We start from the raw sequence: 23,694 nt of genomic DNA, 5'->3' as shown, positions 1-23,694 counted from the left end.
CTATTTTTTCTCCAAGGCATCCGAAGACCTTTTGATCTTTCTTCCAATCCAGTGTATTGTCCTCCTACTCACCGACCTAGTTGAAGTATCACTTCCACAAACATAAAACCAGACAACACAAAGTATTTTCCTCAGATTGTCTTTCAGTGCTGAGACTACCCCTCTTCCAAATTATTATGGTAGGTGTTTACTAGATTCTTTCAAAATGATTAATAACTACACAGCCTGTGTCTTTAATTCACACCCATATAGGCAGAATGGGGAAAAAAAAATAAGAGCAAATTTTCACCTCCATGTATATTTATATTCTGAGCAAAACACTTTTGTCTAAAACCTTAATAGAAGAATTATCATTAACAGTAAATTCAGAAAAACTTAGCCACTTACCTGTTCAAAAGTATTCTTTCGAAATTCTTCAAATCCAAAAATATCCAGTACTCCAATTTCAAATACGTGGTCACTGGGGAAAAAAAGATTTTACAGTTAATAAAAATTCAAGCAAGTGAATAATCTAACTTGTTTCTGACAAAATAATTCTGTTCAAGGACAAAAGCAGGCTGTATTTCAAAAACATGGCATGAAATACACAAGCAGACCATGTATACAACAAAAGCAAAATTCTACCCACCAACCCGGTTATATCAAACATAAATAAAAAAGCAGGCTTCAAGACTGTTTTAGCAGCCACTTTAAAAACGAAATTTGTAAGAGAAGGAAACGATCTTAGCTTCTTTAAAGTCCAGTTTCTAAAGGTAAAGGTAGGTGTCTATTCACTCAGATGAGGGATAGCCATTTAGGGGAGGCATCAAAATTGCTTAGCTGACCCCAGTTACCCCCTCCAGTTTACATTTGTTTGACAGCCAGAACTGCTCCTACTAAATGTACTTCAAGGGAAATGTGTTAAGCCAAAGTCCTCTCTGTGCCAGCATGAAGCAGAGGCCATGAGCTCAGGCTGCACAAGAGGTTACATCTCTCAGGGGAAAGAACAGTCAGGATTTGGCCATGAAGAAGACTGATATTTCTTCTCTGTATACACAAAAGAATACTTGTTGCCAGTGCATCTATTTTGTCATGTGCCACTGTCTGCATTCAGGGAAGGGCTTTTATTTTGACCCAGTGGAGGGATTAGGGCAGGGCAGTCACCTAGGATTTGGACAGCAGAAATTGGAAAGGGACAGAGGTGTTTTTATGCTGTACTTACTTGGGACTGTTGTTGTAACCCTGGTCTGGAGAAGAAACTAAGCTCAATACCAGGAGAAAAATTAATGTCCTGGGATACCCTGCTGCCTGCTTTGGAAAGATTTGAGAAATATGAAATAGGAAGGGTCTGGGCTCACTGAGGCTGAGTTTTTCTTTATTTTCTTCATGGTATTATTAGACAGAGAACATGAAAAGAGGATTGCGGTCAAAAATTTGTTGTAGTTTGCCTATGTGAATGCAGTGAGACTTTCTCCAGAGTGAAATGATCTGCCAGCAGAATGAGAGACTGCACTACAGCCAACAGCTCTCTGGAACAGGAAAAATCACCAAAGGTAATATCATGCAGCTTTCTGAGAAAAGAGATGGACACTTTCTAAAGCAGATGATTTTTCCTTTCCCTTTGCTAACATAATTTGTAAATGTATGGGTTTATATGCATTAAAAATAATAACACAGCCTCCTGTTTCTAAAATCTACTTTTCCTTCCACAATTTTCTTCCATGTCCCTTGTTTCTTCTATGTCTAAATCTGTGTGCATATCCAGATATAGACATAAAGGGGAAAAATGTGATCCACTGTTGAAGTACTTTAGTATAGTTCTATTACAGTCATTGTAAACACTACCATTTAATTAGGGGATGCTCCAGCCCTGAAAATAAATTCCTATTATAATAAACAAAAGAAAAAGTAAAAACATAAAATAATTGGGTACTGCAAAACAAGCTAGAAAAGCCAAAATCCTCAGGGAAAAGCACAGCCTTCTTCAGAAGTGATACCCAAGAAGTTTGTCTTCATTTCTAAGGCATACTAGTTCAATGCACTACTGATTGTCACAAGACTGGCTGTGTGTGTAAATGTCAGACATAGAAAGTTGCATAATAAATCTAGTCTAAAATGACTTCGCTGGGCAGAGGAGGTTATCATGAGGTTGATTAGCCTCCAAGGGAATTTCTACAAGAAGCATAAAGATGTATCACCACCTCCATCACTAGCAATGAGTGCAATTTAAGTTGTGTTTTAAAATGTAAGCCTCATTCCCAAGTGTTCCTGATTAGACATGGGTGCACATTGCTTGTCACAATGTGTTTTCAACAAAACCGGTCCATTTCTATAAAGAAGAATTAGACATTTTAAAAATAAACTACCTCAGAATAATACTGAAAAGTCAGAATTATTATGTTATTTAACTTAAATTTTGGAAAAAAATAGTTTGAAAGTTCAGAATACTTAATAAATTTTCATTCTTATTTTTTGTCACTTATCTAGAGCCTTCCTTATAGGAAGGCAAAACATGAACCGCTACGTAATATTGCATAGCATCTGAAATATTACATTATATTTCACAGTTATTGAGAGCAACTTAACATGGACTGAACAGCTTATCAGATTCAATTAATAGATTTGAGGCTGTATTGCTTACATTCCAGTTGAGTGCCATGACTTATTTTGTCAAATTGGTGTCTCTAACTTTTTCAAGGAATATATAAATATTTGTATAAGGAAAGGACCAAACCAAACTAATGTAATGAATTATTACAAATAGGCAAAACAGGAACATGGCCCTAGTTTCTAAAACTCCAGGTAAAAGCCTTAGCAGCCAGCCTATTGACTACACCAAATAACATTCCTTATCAAAACTGTGGTATTTCGAAGAAATATCTTGATTTACTGGAGATTCACTTCTTGAGAGGAAAACATGTCACCCCAAACTTTTTTATGAATTCCACTTGATAATCTTAGTCTTGTACTATTAGATGATGCACACACTACATGAAAAGAGTTGAAGATTTTACATAATTAGTATCTCACCTACAGGGCAAGTATAACAGAACAAGGCTCTGTATCCTCTACAATAGTGACAATTTATTACTACATTGTGGCATTTATTTGCAAAATCTCACCCACCACAATCGTAACTTTCTGTATTAAACTATTGCTTCAGTTTTGAAAATTAAATAGGAACTGACAGCACATCAAAATTACAAGCATTGTTTTATATACGACTACAGATTATTTTGTGTTGGTTTTTGCTTTCTTCTTGTCTTCCTCTGTTTTATTTCACTTTTCTTCTCAGAGGAAGGGTCCATATATATTTGTGTTGGCCAGCTGTCAATCATATTAATTCCAGCAAAATTACTTTCCTTAATCATAGCAGAGAATCCCAAGGCAAAATATAGCATGAATGATCCCATGTTTACCAATGAAAGGGCATGTTACCAGTGTCTAAAGGAAAAAACATTAGAAAAGAGTACTTCTTGTTCTGAAAAATCCCCTTATTTTACTTTATTCTTTCATGGTTACTAAACATCACTGACACTTTTTCTCATGATGTTTCCGATACTCAATATCTTTTAGTTTCAGCTATAGTTTTAGTGGTGACTGAGACTTTGATTTCAAGTTTGACAATTCCTAGCATAGAATTAGAAAAACAATGATTTGCCAATGTTCAAAAAACATTTTTATCTCTTAGACCAGTACATAGCTGTGAATAGTTAAAACCAGGCACAGATGTTAACCACAACTCATTGATTTCTGTGATTTACAAAACAGCATTTAGCATTTCAACTGGTAATATTTTACAATGTCTCCAGTTTTGCCTTTTTCTCAGAATGACATCTCTGTAAGGAGGTCCTTATAGACTAGAAATACTTCTTGATCTTGTAGACTAAACAAGTGTGTTATAAAGAAACGACATAAAAATTCTTGGCAACTCCTAAAAACAATACACATATAGAAGACATCCTGTCTGATGATCTACTGTCTTGGCTGACATCCTGCCATTCATCAAGAGATGCTCCATCCATTAGCCATTCCTGGCAAGGTGAACAGAATTCTCTTTACAATACTTGTGTCCCATTCTTCAGAAAGGATGTTATTTGATCTTTTTTTTTTTTTTTTTTTCCCATCCCAGATGGTTTTCAGCTCCAAAATCCATAGGGTCCATAGACATTTTTTGTAGTCTGCCTACATAAAGCCGTGAAATGAACCTGTTGAGGCAGGATGATCTAACATGCCTTTTCATCTATCCCAGATAAAACGTTTCTTGCTCTTCCTCCAACTTCTGCCAGTAACCAGGAAGGAAGCCAGTAGGCTTATGTCTGATCTGGATAAACTAGAAGTGATACTGTATAATGAGGAAATATTTCTAGGATTAGATGAAGTATATAACCTAGCCTTCAAATGAGGACCCTCAGAATCCTAATTAAGACTCCCTCAGTTCTCCCAGGGGACAGATTACACCTGTTGTCATAAATAATGGTTCTTGATGCGAACAGGCTGAATGCTACCAGTTGGAAATGGTTTTCATCTCAAACAATTACTAAAACAAACCAATTTATGATAATTTTTCCGAATTTTTTCTGAGATTTTTTTTAAGTTTCTGAGATTTTTGCTGAGACTTAGTGTTACTGCCACATCTATCAGTCAGCTTGCTCAACGACTGTAATTTTCCTTTTAATATTACCTTACCCAAGTGTGAGTGGTACAGATAGAGACAGTGGCTGGTCACAGTGGAAAGAAACATTAGCTCTGTATCTGACAAACATTTCTTTGAGTGACTTGAGAGGTATGGTAAGAAGGGAGAAATATGTTTGCTAATAGACTCAAACTCTGAGCCCTCTCATCAGTAGCACATATCTTCTCCAGCTCTTTGAAGAAAAAAATGTTCTATGCTTTAAAAAATTGTATTGTTTGTTTAATAAAACATTGGAAATGATGTAGACTGAAGCAGAACTCAAAATATGATATTATGCACCATATTGTATTGGATGCTTTGTATTGTTTGTCTGTTTTACAGATATCCCTATCTTCACATACAGAAACAATTCTCATTATGCTGTGGGTTCATGTTCTGAACAGGAACTCTCTTTTTGTCTTTCTTGCCATCTCAACACCCTTCTACTGCATTCAAGAATAGATAAATAACTGTTTTAGTTCATCTCTGATTTTTTTCCTAGGCTAGGAACATTTCTGTTTTAGAATATCTCATTCTGTAAACTGGATGATGTGTATTAAGAAGTCTGTAAATGAGACTCTGGAGATCTTTCTTTTGCTCAAATAAGTGTTGCCACTGATACTTTCTGGCAATATTTGAAATTTGCTGGAAATAAGATTACACAGTCAGAATACACAGGCTTTCAGAAAATACCTTTTTAGAAATATTCTACATGCTTAGTTTGAAACAGAAATCTATGGTTGACGTGGTGATAGCAGAAGGTATAACTGAATGCTAGCTTTCTTTGATTTTCTGCAATACAGCAGGCATATTGGCATGAGCCCCATCATCAGGCCACGTATGAGAAAGACGTTGCTAACTAGCTGATAAACCATCATGCCTTCTACTTACTAGCAAGTAGGGAAAGCAATATCGAGATTTTTTCAAGCACATATACCTAATTAGCTTGTTTTCCATCAGAAAAGACAAACAAGATTTCACAGGCATTCTTCAATCTCCATAAATATAAAGTCCTCTTGCAGAATGAGTGAGGAGTTCATAAAACATCATCTTAAGACATTTTATTACCAACATCTGAATCATGAGAGCCAACGTTGGCCATGTGGAATCGTACCTTGAAATGCCACATTTAGGCAAAATAAACGCTCAAGTCTCTTTTATCTACAAAACTGAAAATGAGCATACGTCTTTGAATGGGAGTTAAACAGTAGTAAACTTTGAAGAGTTAAGAGTCTTGGGAAGAAGTTCACCTAGACGATTTTTATAATAAAAAAATCAGTAGAATAGGAAATCATTATAGAAATGAGTGAATATAAATATTAATAATTTTTTAAAAAAGAATTATAAGCGCCTGTGAGAAGTTGTAATACCTTGCTTCTAATCCCATTCTAGAGGCCAATTACAGAAAAGCAGTTTCTCCCCAGTGAATTTCTTTGAAACACATCAAGATGAATAAAGTAATAAACCTCAAAGTACCTTGCAACCAGTCCAAACTAGCATCCATGCTAAAGATTTACTTCTAACTAGAGAAAATCATAAGTAACTTTTTACGAAGGAGAACATTACAGAAGGTATCTCACTAAACACTGCCATTAAAACTTTTGCTTTATATTTATTGGATGGTATTATAAAGTAATGAATTTATTGGACTCTGGCAACACTTTTACCCCTTATACTTTATATCGCTAGAGCTTGGTCTTTGCAGCTGTACATAGAATCATCTCCCCTTCCCTTAGATCTAATGGTAATCATCACTTTTATTTTGCCTGAAACCAGTCACAAGCTATTTCGTGGTAAATATAAATCAGTATTAATGACCAAAATTGAAGAGCTTCACCATAAAAGTTAAACTCAGGTACCTAGTTTCATCAAAAATGCCAAGATCAAATGTTTCTTTTAGAGTTACTAAGCCAATAAATCTAATTTTATTGCTTCATAAATTCTTACTGAAGTGGAATGGAAGTACAGTTAAGCTACCTCACAACAAAAAAGAACTGAGTTAGAAACCTTATTCCAGATTTCTGATGAAAGCTTCCTCTCATCTGATGGATAGTAACTGTGTATGTTTCCGAATGGGGAGTGAAGTGTGACCTGAAATGTATCACCCTTATTTAGTCATATTAGATAATGTCTTTGGTGGATATTTATGCAGAGGTTTATTAAAACTGCACCAAACTGGAGATATAATGCTGCTAATTGAGAGAATTGCTCAGATGTATATGAAGTAAATCTGAACCACAAATCACAGATTGATGAAATGACTTCATTAATCCAGCTTGCATCTTGAACTGTACTGTGCTTTGATTTCCTACTACAGGTTGCACAGTGTGATTGGGCTGAACCAAAAAAAAGCTGGGGATGGGGGAAGTATTTTCTTATCTTAAGCTGGTTAACTCAGTTGAGGTTGAAATATCAAAGACGGTCAACTTAATTGTCACCCAAAATAAGCTATTTTCCTTCAAGTTTGGAAGGGGACCAGAGGCTGAATTTGGCCTGCTAAAATTTAATATGCCTTGTCAGCACTGCCAGTAAGTCCTGAGTTGGTTAGCTTCCTTCAGCCAGCCTAAATGAAAAACTCCTCTCTTTCAAACAAAGGTATAATACAAAACTATTGCAAATTCCTCATTTCTGACAACATCAAACAGTTGTCCTGTGTTAGCTAGGACTTAGAACATCACATAGTTTTCAAGGTACCACACAGGTAGAAATAGTTTCACTGAGAAGTATTTCCACAAGGTAGAAGTCTCCTCAGGCACATATGATTGCATAAAGGAGACTAGAAGATAAACAATATACAAACAGCTTTGACTTTCAATATTTGAAGATCTGATAATACCTAGAAATTATAGGTTCACATTACTAAACAACAGAGATACACAACACCCTATTCTGAAAGACTGTGAGATACCAAATTTCAAAACTACAAAATGATACATTAAAAAATTATTTCAAATAATTTTAATAGATTTTTAATATACTGATTCTGGATTCCTTCCTCAATGACCACTACAAATGAGCTCAGTGTAACTAGGAATACCTGAGCTGGATTGCTGTCACAGACATGCACTGGGCTAAGCCCATGTACCGTAAGACCCAGGAATAGATGGGGATGATTGGAATGTGACCACATGCCACTGTCCTCCCTTGTTACAAACACAGAGTTTCAAATTAGGACATGGATTGGAAAGTTGCTGTAGCTTGGTTGTCCAGGTGCCTGTAATTTTAAGGGGCTGTCTGATCAGAAACAGACAAGTAAAACAATTCTGTGTTACTGGCAAACCTTCCCTTTGCCTCCAGCAGGAAGCTAAACACTCTGGTGGTGTATATATGACAGAAAGGTTTTATGTGCAGAAAGTTCTGAGTTACTGAGGCATGTAGCTTTTCCTGTTAGCTATGCCTATAGAAAAGAAATGTGATTTATTACTAATTGGTTTACAAACTGGATAGGAATAAAAATAAGATTGTGAAGTTATCAAATTTTTAAAAAAGGCACATAATAAATATTTGTCCTATGAAGCCAATGCAGATATGATATAAGGGAAAAATACTTACTCTTGTTTGAAAGTTTCCTATCTTTGTGGACTTCCATTTACCAATAATGCCAAGAAATCTTGTACTTAGTGTTTGTAAGAAAGCTTATCTGAGCATGTGAGATTTTGAACCTTGGTTAAATCATGTTACGATCACCTAATTAGGTCTTCTGTCTTAGTTTGCTACTTTGATTATACTGAGAGTTGGTTTTGGTTTTATTTTTTGTTTGTTTCTTGACTGCTCCACTGACATACATTAATTAGCATTCATTTTTTTCTAAGAAACCATACTAGGTAGCCACAGCATTGAGTTTAGCAAATGACAACCTACAGAGATCCAGAACATTCTTAGAACACTTGATTCAGTGAAGTTTAAATATTCATTTGAAGGCCTTTGAACAAAATTGTGTTTTTAATATCCTGTGCTAAGGTCATAGTTTTGGAGAGAAAGAACAAGTGTCTTCTGCACTAAAAGAACATCAAGCAGCTTTTTGCTTGTTGAAAGACTTAGCTCATGCTGTATTGTCAGCTCTTAAAAGGCTACTAGTTCCAACCGCTGATCTGGCGTACCATATAAAGTACCATGTTCACAAGCAAATAAATAAACAAGTATGTTTAAGGAAATTACTTGAAGGAATGGCCAGTGATTTAAAGATCCAGGCATCACTGTAATGCTATCATAAAATGCTTTAAATGATGGAATGATGTTTCTTTTATAGATCTGGGTTTGAACAGATAATGGCACACCTAATAGTTTGTAATGGCACTCCTACCTGTCAGTCTCATCTTGATTTTGAAGGTAGCAGTTGATTGTGTTGACTAAAAAGCTGAATAAACGACCATATAGAGATTTTGCCAAGAGATCCCGGTAAAATTCTGCAATCTCTATAGTATGCCTCCGTACAATCATGTCTCCTAAGACAGAAAACAGAAAATGGAGATGAAAGCATGTTGTAACTCTCGTCTTAAATAATTTCAGTTACAGTAAATTTAGTTACAGTTATTTCACCCTTGCCAAACCTATACATGGTATTAGTTTTTTTGCTGAAGTGTCCAGAGAAAGATGAGTATACTGCCAACACTTGCAAGATGTTCCGTTTGGAAACATGTACCTTTGCACTTTTTTCAATAGCAAAGGGTATGAGTACCACACAGAACTAGCATTTTACTCAAAAGAACTCTTTCAAAACTTCCTGCACCACCACCAACCCCCCCCCCCATGACACTCCTGTTGACTTTAGTTCTTAGTATTAATATCTAATCTGTTACCTTGACACGCTTGTGTAAGATTAATCAAGTTAGGAGCCCATCAGTGTCAGACTGTAAAACTGCTTGCTCCATTTTACAAAGTCATTTCTAATTCAGTGGCCCAGTCTGATTTATTGCATGGCAGATAATACTACATATTCTTCAGAGGGAAAATTTACAAGACCATCCAAGAAATAAGAAAAAAAATATTATATGCTTTTCAAATTCTTAAATCAGAAGGATCAAAATGCCACCAGGTCTGATCTATGAGAATGTCAGCTTGGAAAAGATTACCTTTAAAATACTGAACATCAGTTGTTAAGGCTGAAGCAAATTCATCTGGTGAAACCTGCAGCATGCCTGCCACTGAAATGAAAAGAGAATTTAAAGAAAGCCTGATTTGTGCTCTACTGCATATTTTATTTTTTATAACAGATTTTCTTATGTAGATGCTATTTTTGAACACTGAAAGAACCCACACATTAAAGAAAAGAGTGCCGCCATAGGAGAAATCAAAATTAATGAACACATAAAATCGGATTACTATAATCAGCACTTTGTGAAGTTTGAACATATCTGTATATTACATTACAGCTTTCTTTCCCCTTTAAAGATTACTCAGGACTTTCCCCAGGACTTGGCAGACTTTCTCTTGTATTAGAGTTAAGGCATGCTACTTATTGACATTCTGTAGCCATAGGCCGCTTTGAGGAGATTTGTTAGTGACCCAGGAGGGCAAACTTCAAAGCATGGAAACAAGAGACCCTTTTAAGATATAGATTTTGAACGTATGGAGTTCAGTTCAATGCAAATTGTTCAGCTGTTGACAAGCAGCGCAAGAGCCTTTAAAAAGAAGACTGCACAAAGTGCAGTGTACAATTTCTTTCGGTGAATGACAGCATTAAATACGACACTGAAATAGATGATTTGCAATACTAGCATTTTATTTCATCTCACAAAAATCTGTAACTTATAAAACATCCAAGTCAATTGGATACTGTCTTCTCACAGTAATTTATGAATTTTCAGAAGCAATTTCTCTGTCTCCCTGGAATTGTGTTTCCATCTGTCGGTGGATCAGCGCAACTGTCCTGCTGTGGGACCAAGCATGTGATGCTTCAAGGTCACATCCCACTGACCTTGTTCCAGTAGCTGCAGGTCTGACACCAATGCTGTCTCAGCGTCTGTCAGAGCCGTAAACCGAATGTCTCCAAGATGCAGAATTGCTGAGAGAATTACAAACAGGTTCTCCACCTCCTGCACATATTTTATACAGAATTAAAGAAAAGATCTGTTGCACACACCAGTGAAAGGCAATGTTTTATAAAAATACAAATTCTATTATTGTGTATCATTGGCATTTGCAAAGTTAAAAAGTATTCATGTGTGAACTATTGACAGGAAATTTGGATTTAGAAATCAAACTGGGACCTATCTAGGACATAAACCAACACGATTACCTTTTTTTCTTTTGTTTTAATGTGAATCACACTAACTACTGAGTTAAAAAAGTTTTTCCAATGTGGTAAAAAATACTGAAATATCTTTAATGGATGAATTATTTCTGCAATAAATAAATGTATCTTGTCCATAGACTTTTTCCATCATGACAATTTCTGTATCTGGAAATAGCAAGGTTTGTTTTTTACTCAGCCAACTGCATTCACAAAGTGTTTAAATTATAACAGGTTCCTGGTAGTAAAAGCCACCATTAAGGTCTGAAAGAAACAAAAGCAACCTCCCTTATCCACACACTTTCCCCCCATGATTACATACAACGTTCTGATGCCTCTAAGGCTGAGAAGCACTTATCTTTAGGGCTAGATTTTTCCTGGCCTAATTTTTTTACCACAGCAAGAAAAGAACTAATTTTCTTGGGTTTTTTAAATGTTTTTAAATTCAAACAAAAAGTGACCCATGAAATATGAACCAAAATGCTAAAACATGGAAAACATAGCGGGTTTTGGAAGGTTTTTTTTTAAGGTCAGTTATATAACAATGGTGCTCCTTTAAAATTATAAAACAGGAAAACTGCTATCCACTAGAGCATTACATGGCATTATGCACAGCAAAGTTAGTTGATAATTCTTGAAATTTTTTTGAAAAATAATATTTGGAATCTGATTCTACTGAAACAGGAGAAGTATCAGTGAGAAGTCTCACTTACTGGAATTTGCAGAAAATTAAAAAGTACACTACAAATTAAATACTTAGCCAATCTATCCTCTTTATTCTCAAGTAACAACAATGAATTCAGAACACGCTGAAACCAAGCCTGGATGACTTTTCATCAGTTTTCAAAAGCAACAGGTAAAAAAAAAATAAAAAAATGCATTCTTCTTTTTCTTGTTCCTTTCTCTAGTAAGCATGCCCATCATCAGAGGACATTAAAAAAAGCTTACAGTCTTTCTGGGATACAGACTCCAGCACCTCCAATGCTGTTTAAGCAAGTTTGATTCTCTAAGAGAAGAACTTCAATCTCTTACTCTATGAGATAGATGTAAATAGGGCAACAGTATATTTTTCTATTACACAGTACCAAGGCTGAAGATCAAAAAAAGCAATATATACAGATGAATGCTGAATACGATAGCTATTACAACAGAAGAACTGTCATACTAATATGGCACTCAGACTAGGGTGCTATACCCTACTTCTTGGGAAGGCCTCTTACACAAGGCGGGTTGGCACAGTAGTACAGGACACTTCTTGCTTGTTAGCTTAAGAATTGGTTTGGGGATGACTGTAAGCACTGACTTGCAGCAGGCTGGGATAGCCATTTATTTCGGTGATTTTGGTAAGGTTTGATTAGCGTTCCAGATCCTCAAACACTTTCCCATTTTTTTCCAAGATGCATATTCCTCAACTTTAAAACATTTTTTTAAATAAACATTAACACAGCAAGATACCGTTAAAGACTGCTAAGGAATTTTTATGTAGTTCTTCAAAAAGATAATCTACTCTATCATTAAACGTGGCTAGGTGGTCAAGGAATAGTACATACAGACCTTTCCATGTACCTCAGAAGTAATGGGTAGAAATTATAGATGTGTTTTACCTACATATTCCCCTCTAACCTCCAGCACAGGAAATCAGCCTGCAGTACTCTGGAGCTCCACAGATTTCCAGCCTCCTAAATGATTATTCTATTGCTGCCTGGGTATAGAGGAGCCTTGAAGATGGTTTACACTTTTCTGAGTCAAATTGCTTCTTTTCAAGAACTCTGAGCAAAGTGAAGTGCGGGATCCAAAAGGATACTGTATGTAAAGTGTTCTCAGACAGTTTCTGTAGTCTTCTAAAACTTGATTCATTAGGCATTCAACTATTTATTTATAGACTGAACCCCTTCCTCAACAGAACAGAAAGGTTAATGAAAGAGCTAGAGAGATCCACCCATTTGTGAACACTGGGCTAAATGCAGAAGTGTCTACAGGTGCAGAGCTAGATCCACTAAGGCTAAGGAATAATTCTTTCAAATATAGCCAGCCATATGTGTTCAAATTTGTACATGGCCACATGAATATTCATGAAAAACCCACTCTTCTTTATATTAAAAGGTGGCATGTTACCAAAGAACATTTCTTACTACCTTAACAAGGGAATGCCAAACAACTACATGATGTACCATCACCACAGAAGTCTACCTCACACCTAAATAACAGCTTCAGCAGACTCACAATTTTTTTTGCTGATAGCACTTGATCCCTTTCCCATCTGTCATCTCTTATGATAAACTAGCATACTTAAACTTTTCCTCCACTTTTTTCTTATGATGCTAAATATCACAGAATCATAGAATAGTTTAGGTTGGAAAATGTGCTCAAGAATGTCAAGTCTAACCGTTAACCCAGCACTGCCAAGTCCATCACTAAACCATGTTCCTAAATGCCACATCTACACATCTTCTAAATACTTCCAGGGATGATCATGCAACCACTTCCCTGGGCAGCCTGTCCCAATGCTTGACAATCCTTTCAGTGAACAAATCTTTCGTACTATCCAATCTAAACCTCTCCTGGCACAACTTGAGGACATTTCTTCTTGTCCTATCATTTGTTTCCTGGGAGAAGAGATCGATGCCCACCTTGCTACAACCTTCTTTTACCTCCTTCTAGAACTACTGTTGATTATGCATTTATTTTGCAGAAGTGTCCCAGCTAAAGTGTGCTAGGTAGCATATACATATGTAAGAAATACGAGGATTTTGTTAAATATTCTAGTATCCTGAAGGGATTTAAGTATCTTGCATGAGTTCTTATGCTCAGCCCTTTATTTCTTCTGATTCCTGTCACCCCTCTGTCCTCCAGAACCATTTCTTGATTAATTATCCAAATTATCTTCTTCATTAGCTTTATAAGATTAAAGACAAACATCAGACCTATCTTCTTGTTGCTTTTTGGGGGTTAAGTCAGCTCTTTCAAGTTACCCAGCTCTAATTTAGTTTGTCTAGATATGTATTTACTTCTTTTCAGGTGCTGCTAGCAAAGGCATTTGGAATGTGTGCCTCACAAAATTGAAAGGGACAGAAAGATAATCAGGAAGAGAAAAAAAATCCTGTGGGTTTTATGAGTTTTCTGTCATATGGGATTTGATTGTTTCTTTTTATCTATGTAACTTAATTGTTCAGAGTATTATACCTTGAAGCTGTTTTGTGAATCTTTAAGAATGAAAAAGATTTACATTGTTGGTGCTGTGTCTATTTAAAAGTGATTACAGTAATTTCCCTGGAGTGAACTAGTACTGCATATTGTTTCAAGGTCTTAACCAACAGAAAAAAAGAAAGACAGAAAGGTACTTCTTTTCCCCACAAAAGGCCTGCTTTTAACTAAGTAATATGGTAACTTTAGCTGCAAGTAACATAAGCTTGTGGAACTTACCAGGCTATTGAATCCCATAGCACCTAGAGCTTGTTTTAGTATGGCTAATTTCTCCTTGTTTTGAGGGTTGGCTGCTGACATCGTCTCTTCGAGTACAGTCTGGCTTAGATACCTGCACAGAGGAAAAACAGCATATGTAGTATTTACAAGGCTGGTGCACAATCAAACTTTGAGGTTAAAAGCCAGCTCTGCCCTTCTAACCAGAGGTGTATTACAAATTTTTCTCAGCCTCTGGAGGGAATAGTACCAGTCACAAAATGCTTCTATTTTCTTTTGTTGCTTTTGCTTAAGGTTCCCCCCTGCCAACTTTAGCCCTACAGGTAAGCTAAAACTTCAGATTTAATTTATACCACTGACAGTTTTGCCATTCTTGCACTACCAGAGATTCTCCTTCAGAAGCAAGATTTGAAGAGATCTGATAACTCTGACTGTTAAAATTCCCCTCCTGCTGGCGAGGGCATAGATCGGCTCTTATCTGCCTGATCCCATGATGATAATTTGCTCCCTTAGCAGCTGAATGGGTGACAGGTATACTCAGAATCTCAGAACAAAGTAGTAACGAAGTACATAGAGTAGTAAGTGTACAGCCCTTAAGCTGTACTGCTTTGCACACTGTGAAGCAAAAGGAAATTCTACAAACCTTCCCAAAAATAATGATTAGGAGAGAGAAAGAGAGACGCCTAGTGCAGCAGCTAACTCAGGAAAGAAAAAAACAGAATCAATGTAAAGGGTAGTAACACAAATCAGAATAATCAAAAACTATAGTACAACAGACTATTGAAAAACGCAGCAATCAACCTTTTAGAACCATGTATTTTGACCCTCTTGAAATGTGTCTATGGGCCAGATATTAAAAAGTATTCAGGTATTTTCATACAGCTGAAATCACTAGTCATGAGGCTACTGAATATCTTGCGGGATCTGATTTTTAATTACATCATGCTGAGAGCATGAAAAGATGTTTTCTTTTATAATTATCATCAAATTATCATCATTATTAAAACACACATTCATCACACAATCTAAAATCTTCACAAATGTCACTTTACATCAACAAAAGAATTCCCCACACCTAAATCAAAATATCATCGCAACACTAACAAAGGTGAACAATTTACACACACTCCACCCCTCATCCCTTCACCACAATTACACCAACAAAAATTCCCCAGAGTTATTCTGCTTTCTACTAATGTTTGGTCTATGATCTGTCACATAAAGATGGGAAATAACACTGGCTTAATTTCTGCCAATTTTGTTCACAATCCTATTTTAATTGCACTATAGAAGAGACACGGTTTCAAAATAAAACTCCTTTTATTACAAGAAGTCTGGCAATGCTGTAGTAAGGGTGGTAGCTCTTGTAAATGTGGCCTTTTATATGAATGTGCGTAGCTTTATAGAAATGTGGAAGGATGACTTAGTATTTGCACTTTTCTAACTGATAATGAGGTTTACGAGGCACACACAATGAAATGCAGAGAACATTTTAGTGGATTGATATCAGCTTTACCAGTGTGGATTTCCCTTGGAGTGATAATGGCATAGCTACCACAGCAGGTGGGCAGAGGAAGAATAATGGGGGAAAACCCCATGTGCCTGGGTGCATAATCACTTTTTGCACCCACAGGAGATCTCAGTCAGCAGATATCTCAAGTACAAACAAGTCTCACATCAGTGGCTAAAGCTGGTGAATTAACAGTCTTTGAGAACATGGGTTTGTAAGAGCACCGCTGCCAGAGCTCTGTACTGTTTCCTTGAGGTTAATAACAACATTAATTTTGTCGAAATCAAGTAGATATAAATGATAGCACAGCTGTCAAATTAGCTAGAGCAGATGATACGAAGTATATGCCAGCTTTATATTTCTGTTCTGGCATTTTTTACATTGCCTGTAGGTGTCAAAAGGAGGCTAGAACGCATCTGATACTGAACCTGGCATAGAACCTACTGGTATAAAGGTTAATCCAGCAGAAAATTTTCCACTATTCCGAACTGCTGCATGAGCTTATACCAGTTTAGTGTTATGCATCATGTGTTGGTGGCATTTTTGATCTGTAATTAAGAGATTTGCAGCAGCAGCTACTCTGCTGTCAAAATATCCTATTGTTGAACGGTTGGATGAGTTGGAACCTTACATCCATTCCTGCAAAAAAAAGCCTCCTCACTGGTGTTCTCCCATCTCTCTCCCTGTGTACCAAGCAGGGAATACTCTTTCCTGTCCTGTGAAGAGAATATTGCATACTACTTTTATTTAAGCAACCCCACTTAACCAGCTCTTCTTAGCATAGCTAAAGTGCTAGTGGGTATAGTTGCAGCAAAAAGGTGTGTGAACACTACCAACATGTATCAAAGCAGGCCAGAGCATAGCAAAGTGACCCAGAATGCTCACTCCCTTGGAGGAAAGAGCTGAGCCGTGATATGAACCAACATGCATCAGTTCTTGCCTTCAGCACAAGCACTTCTTGCTGATACAGCAGGGGGCAAACTGGGTGCCCGCCAAACCAGGTGCCTGTGGCTCCAACCACCCGTCCATAAACTGCAGCATCTGCTGGGACATGCCTGCTGGAAGAGAATCTGACTTTCCCAGTATAAATCTCCCAAAGATTTAATCAACAGATGTGCTAGTGCCCTTGGAAAGGGCTGCAGTTGGACATCTTCTAAGGTGCACTTCAAATTAGAATCAGTTTCCCTAGTCTAAAAGCAATTAAATTCTTTTATAATATGTCATGAGGCCCACTAATTTTCTAAACTATTTAAGGACTAATGAAATATGAAAATTGCTTTGAAGATACGCACATTCAACTGTTATATGTTTATAATATAAAATATATGCATATTAGGGATGGATTAATTGTATAGAGTACTTGGAACTGTTGATGGAGGCCATACAACTCCCTGAAAATGCAGAAAATATACAGTATAGCAGAGCAGGGGTATAATATGTACTAGCTATACAAGGAATCACATTTTTCTTATTGTTAAGTTCATTCTACCTCAGAAACAGTGACATTTCCATAAAAATATAAACATTTTTTTGCCTATAAAACAGTTCCCTGGCACCTCCTTCTTTCCATCTTAAAGGCTCTGAGGATGAAAAGGGTTTGAGACAGCTTTTGTATTACTATTACTATCACTTATCTATACTTAAGAACCAGAGTCCAGAACAAATTTTAAATTGTTGCCTTTCCTACAAAAATAGAGAAAGGGGAAAGGGATGTGTCACAGTGCAAAAGTCCTAATAATAATGAAACGTTCTTTCACTGTAGATACATCATTAACCCATAAAATGTAAAGCTTTTTCATGACATGTAGCTTTCCTTATATATATAGTGGGTTTTTTGGTGGTGGTTTTTTTTGACATTCAAGTGGCCTGGATAAAACTGCATTGCTAATGGTGTAGAGGGATTAAATTGCTTAAAATTTCCATTGGGAATCTACCATAGAGCTTTTAGATATTATTTTTACTTAGATTTTTGTTATTGAAATTATAGTGTTATAGCCATCATATTTATGAAAACCTATGCTGTTACCAGAGTTTCCAGCAAGGTAGTCTGTGCTCAAATGCACATCAGACCTGATGACTTCTGAATTCTTTTCACTGAAAATTTTAGTAAAGAGGTACTACTGCTATGCAAGCCAGAGATGATGTTCCATAATATCTGATGATGCAGACCACTTGTGGACTTACTTATCATAGTTTTATTAGCTTTACTTGCATATCTCTACATGCTAATTCATTCTGCAAATGCACGTTCACATTATCTTACTGTACCTTTAGAAAAAGATTCTCAGATTTTGGCTGAAGTTGAGCCTTTTAGTTGAAGGTAGCTGCTGATACAAATGATATATCTCTGGTAAATGCCATGAACTAAACGGTGTATGCACTTCTAATAATTAACTCCTTTCTACTGACTGTCTAACCATTTGTTTAAATGCTACCATGTTGACATTTGTATCAGACTAGGATTCTTGAAGGTGCTTATCAGCATACAAAAAAGTTAAGCACATGTGGTCGGTGACTGTTTATTTCAACAAAGAGGAAACTTACTGATCCACAAAATGTTTTTTTAAGAAGATAAACAAACCAGTAATTGTAGTAGACTGTAGTCACTTTCAGGAAAACACAATGCCACATTAGACAATTTCTTGACAAATATAAAAAAATATTATCTACACAGTTTTTTCTTTCTGATTTTTTTTCTAAGTTCTAATTTGCAGCATTGTAGCAATCTTGTATCTTCGGTCTCTCAAAGGAAAAACAAATTACTATTTAGAAGAAAAAAATGAATAGTGGTAATTTTTCAGCATGTTGCTTACCATAATTACAATTTTTCAACCATCAATCAAATGACATGATAGATCAAATTTTCAGGTAGGGGTGTTACTGGTGTTTCCAAGAATACAAAACAGTGCTTAATGACATCAAATTCTTTACGTGTTAACTACCTATATAAGTCAACAATTACCTTACCCATTTACCTTATTCACATTGTAAATGTTACACATCATCATGATTTGTATTATTCAATTTATACCTGCAGTAAAGTTCATAATTTGGTACATATATCTCAAATATGAAGAAGAAATACATAGGAACAAATGTCAGCTTACCTGAACAACACTGAGTTTCTGTGGCATATGGATATTTCAAAAATTCTTACATAACCATACTGGTTAAAAACTTTCTTTAAAATAATATTGTCTGTTTAGATGATTGAGCAAATAACAGAAGCTAAGACTAAAAAGAAAAATTTTGACTATCAGTTTGCTATTCTGCCAAAACCTCAGCAACACAATATTTGATTTGGATTGAATTTAGGTTCATTTATTTTCTTTTGAACTGTAACCCAATAGCATTCAGTATCTGCCTCATTCTGCATAAACAAAACATGTCATTTCATTTCCTTACAAGAAAAGCAAAGGAAATAAAAAACAGGACTCACAAAATTACTACAGAAGGTTAAAGAGTCTTTTAATTCTGTTTTTCCTATTAGAACTGTTACATTTCTATAAAAACTGTGAAGAGAGAAAAATAAAGGTTCCAAATTTGATAATTAGGGGATTTAACCAAGAAGAGGGTACCCCTTTCTGGTTATAGTCTCATAGTCAGCATAACCCACAGGAAAGATCTGGAGCTTCCCCACTCACTGTGTCAGGCAGTCCATTTCAAAGTGAGTTCAAAGCATCTAGAGCATGAGGGGATGTTGAACCTTCATGTTTCACACCCCAGGTAAGCAAGGGCTGCAATGTCCCAGTTAGCTCATACCAAGGCAGAAAAGCTTAGCACAGTCCACTCAGGGAGTCTCACCTTCTTTCAGTGGGAAGCTCAAGAACATTGCAGGCTTTCAAAAATAAGTTTCCTTGGTATTTTGAAGCATAGTCAAAGCCAAGCTAGAAAACAATCACCATTTGGCCTTGGATTTACTTCCCAGTCTTGAAAAGCTGGCTCACACTCTGATTAGAATTCAATATATCTATCTTGGCTGGCTATAGTCTACAGACTGTGGCTATCAGCACTTGAAGGGAGATCTGAACTGTTGAAGTATGTCACATGGAAGTTTTCTGATCCCTAGCAAGTAAAGGCTGACAAATAAATGATGTTTTGCACTAATAAATTCTTCAGACAACTACAATCATAAAGTACTTCAAGATGTTTTGTTGTAGTTGTTAAGTGAGAAAGGAAGACCTTGGTACACAACGGTGGCCACAGAAATTCCAAGGCTTGGCAGAGAGATGGGACCCTGTAGTAGCAAGCCTTCCTAAGGATTGTTATAAACCAATATTTCACTAACAGAGTAAATAAGGCATATACCAAAAAACTATCTGAACACTTAACCACTTCACATTTGTAACATGTGACACTTGAAATATTCAAATATTCTTTATGCCACATAACTATGTATATTATTGCTGTTTATCATATATAAATATCTGGTTCATTACAGTGGTTCATCTTATATCTGACAGTGAAGCTTTCTGAAAGAGATTAGTAGGTCACATCCACTCCATCAGAAATTCCCTTTTGTCAAGACAGTTAAATTTGAGTTTTGATTAGAGGAGAAGAGGAAGCATGGTTTTATCAGATGGACACATCTTTTCAGAGGGCTTTCCTGAAGTAAATATCATGAATAATGAAGAGAGTTCTTGGTGGGATTATATCATTAAGTGGTTCTAAGTCACTATAAAAATTTAGGATAAAGCCCTATGATGAAAGAAAATTATTTATTTTAAGTTAGCATCTAGCTGCTTGCTACTTGACTCCCTTCCTATTAGAGGATGGGTGCTGATGCATCTTCATTTTGTTGTAGAGCTTTCTGGGCTATAGCAGGTTTGATATAAGGGAAACAAAATACAAAATTAGTTGTTAGTCTTAAAAGCTTACTATACCTGAAACTCCTAAATAAATTTTGCTTATGATAATAAGGATTTTACCAGTCACAGTTAACCTCTTGAGAAAAAAAAGCTCTGGTTATAGGCAAAAAGCTTCATTTTCTAATTACTTATACTCAGAACAATTTATGCATTTGAGGTCTTAGTATTCTAAAGATTCTGTGCTCAGGCTAGAAACTGAGGACATATCTATAATACAAAAATACAGAAGCAATAAGGTTATTTATGCTGGTTTGTTGGTTAGAGAAGGTGTCAGAGACCAGATGAAAGCACATTTTGTCAAGGAATTAAGTCAAACATGAGTGGGTACTATAAAGATACAACTCAACTACGAACAATTATAAAATAAGACAAAGGACTACAGATTCAAGACAGGTAAAAATTAGGCCATGGATCATCAGAAAAGCATTTATCATAAACTAAATGAGAGTCAAGTATGCCTTGATATTGTAAAATATTAATCATCATACATAACATTCTTATTTACATATGCCAGTATAAAAGGCCTGAAATACTTAGCATGGTAAAGCTTCAATTGGAGTATTCTGTGTGATTTTGGGCATTCCATTTCAGGGAAGTCAGGATGAGGTAGAGCAAATCCAGAAGAAAGCAATAGAAAAATGTATCAGAAAAATGACTTGGAGCAAAAGAGTTCATTAAATGTAGGGTACAGAAGACTGAGAAAGATATTGCACAGAGGAAAAGTCCTACAGTCCTTTGGGCCCAAAACCATAGACATACCACTAGTCTGCACAGCTGACCTGAGGAACACAGAATAGCATGGTAGAGCATGAAACAGGTCTTACAGAAATAATCCAATTTCAAGGAGATGCAAAATGTGATGGTACTGTACTAGAACTAACATATGAAGAGAATTTGCAACACTTGCTTCTTCTGGATTTTGATACTGCATTCCTACCAAGTTTGTAGAGGACATTAAACTGAGGGAAACAGTCAATATGCTGGAGGGTAGGGCTGCCCTTTACAGGCTGAAGGAATGGTACAACAGAAACTTCATGAAATTCAATGAAATTCCCTACAGCTGGGAAGGAATAAACCCTTGCAATGATACATGCTGATGAGCTGCAGAGTCTCTGAGGAAAAGGCCCTGGGGCCCCAGGGGCACTGAGCGGGGCAGGAGCTGGCAATGAGCCTGGGCAGCAGCATCCAGGGCTGCATCACCAGCAGCATTGCCAGAAGACTGGGGGCTGTTTCCCCCTGCCCAGCACTCACCATTAGGTCACATTTACATATTGCATCCAGCTTTCTGTGTGCACATATACACACAATAGACAGAAGACATTGCTGAAGTGGGGTGAGATCAGTGGAGGGCCACCTCAATGGCCAGGGCTGGAGACATGATGTGGGAGGCTTGTCCAGTGAGCAAGGTTTCTTCAGTCCAGGGAAGGGAAAGCTCCAGAGGCAAACATCCTTGGAGGTTTTCAAGATTTGACTGGACAAATCTCTGAACAACCTGATATGATCTTACAGCTGGCCCTTCTTGGAGCAGGTGGTGCACTAGGGACCTCCTGAAGTCCCTAACAAACTGTATCATCCTATGATCCTACGAAAAACATTAAACTTATTTCTCAGAAATGTTGGGGAGTGTGTGGGGGTTATAACTTCACAAAACCCCAGTAATTTCGGCCCCAGAAAAGTGGGAGACCAAGAGAAGGTAGGTCTCAAGTTGTTGGGGACATTACCTTGACATTTGAACAGTCTCTAAAACACAAAAATTGATCATGGCTTTAAGAGCCATAAGATATCTGAGGGCAAGTAAGTTTTATTTAGAAATTTACAATGTTTAAAATCTGAAGTGATGAAAGTGTTTTAAAATCAGAACAATCTTAAACATCAGAGACCTACCAAAGGGTGAGTCAAAATAGGGAAAGAACATTTGTGCACTGCAACTCCTCTGCTTTGGTTAGCAACCCTTTTCACTAGTTTATCTAGTAGTTAAAATAGCAGAGTGTTATTATTTTATGAGGAGGAAAATGTCTTCTCACCTTGGAAATAAATACTTGGAGGTCAACTTCTAAATAGTCTTTCTTTTTAAAAAATTTAGAAAACTTAAAGAAATTAATTTTAAATTTTAAGAAAAACACAAAATTTCCAGACACTTTGATCACCTTCTATGAACTAGAAACCAAGGAAATTCCCTTTTAGGATTTTTTTATGTCCTCAAAATATCTGGAGAAATAGCATTATTGGTAAGTCAGAAGATTTCCATCAGCTGTTTTAGAAAGAGCTGGGGCATAGGGCTGAATCCTGAAATTTAGGAAGATAACCCACATGAGCTTTACCAAACTAATTGTCAGGATACATGCTGTGACCACCACCACCATCTCCAAGACAATTCAGCTTGTCTTGATTTTGTACCTAGACAATAAATGGTTTGTAGCTTTCACATGAAATTATTGATTCATAAGTCTAGCAGAATGACTGAAAAACAACCCTTTCTTGCACAAAAACACTCAAGGAGGGTAAGATTTTTATTCTGCTGGGCTTCCAGGTAAAGGCATACATTAAATGAGTTCAATATTACTTTATTTAGATCTTAGTTCTTATGCTGTATCAAGGGGAAAAAATACAGGACTAACAGAAACTTTGCTTATTCCAAATATAACAAGGCAGCAAATTACATGTTTAAAGATTCAGGAATGATAGAATCATCTTCCTGTTAAGAACTGGGATGTGAATGTGAACACAGCTAAAACAGTCCTGGCATTAGCTTACAAATCAAATCAGTTAAGTTTTGTCTTTCTTTTGTGTAGCTGTTGCAATAGATTTTCAAAGAACCTGTCTGTTTGCACAGTAGATCCTGTCTTGATACAAAGAGTTGGACCAGATCTCTGGAGGCCCCTTTCAAACCAAGGGCAAAGGAAAATATTATTTTTCTCTGTTTATATTCCTTTAGTTGGTGAAAGAAAAAGAAAGGGAAAAAAAAAAAAACAAAAAACACACGAGAAGTTCTGAATGTCATAATCTGATC

The 23,694-nt window shown here is 36.4% G+C and overlaps 1 protein-coding gene across 3 annotated transcripts in view; it reads right to left on the bottom strand.

Annotated features, from left to right (window-relative positions):
* MYO16 (myosin XVI) overlaps nt 1–23,694 on the bottom strand; it is a 412,228-nt gene that overhangs the window by 116,057 nt on the left and 272,477 nt on the right. For all 3 annotated transcript variants that reach the window (XM_056328855.1, XM_056328853.1, XM_056328854.1), the window contains exons 17-21: nt 14,310–14,421; nt 10,572–10,689; nt 9,727–9,798; nt 8,958–9,099; nt 388–460 (exon numbers count right to left, since the gene is read on the bottom strand). In XM_056328855.1, coding sequence (XP_056184830.1) covers nt 388–460; nt 8,958–9,099; nt 9,727–9,798; nt 10,572–10,689; nt 14,310–14,421 — 517 coding nt within the window. The remainder of the gene's footprint in view (nt 1–387; nt 461–8,957; nt 9,100–9,726; nt 9,799–10,571; nt 10,690–14,309; nt 14,422–23,694) is intronic.

Source organism: Falco biarmicus, chromosome 2 (genome assembly GCF_023638135.1).
Source record: "Falco biarmicus isolate bFalBia1 chromosome 2, bFalBia1.pri, whole genome shotgun sequence".
Taxonomy (NCBI): Eukaryota; Metazoa; Chordata; class Aves; order Falconiformes; family Falconidae; genus Falco; species Falco biarmicus.
The sequence above is the reverse complement of the archived record's forward strand: the minus strand, read 5'-3'. Positions and strand labels throughout refer to the sequence as shown.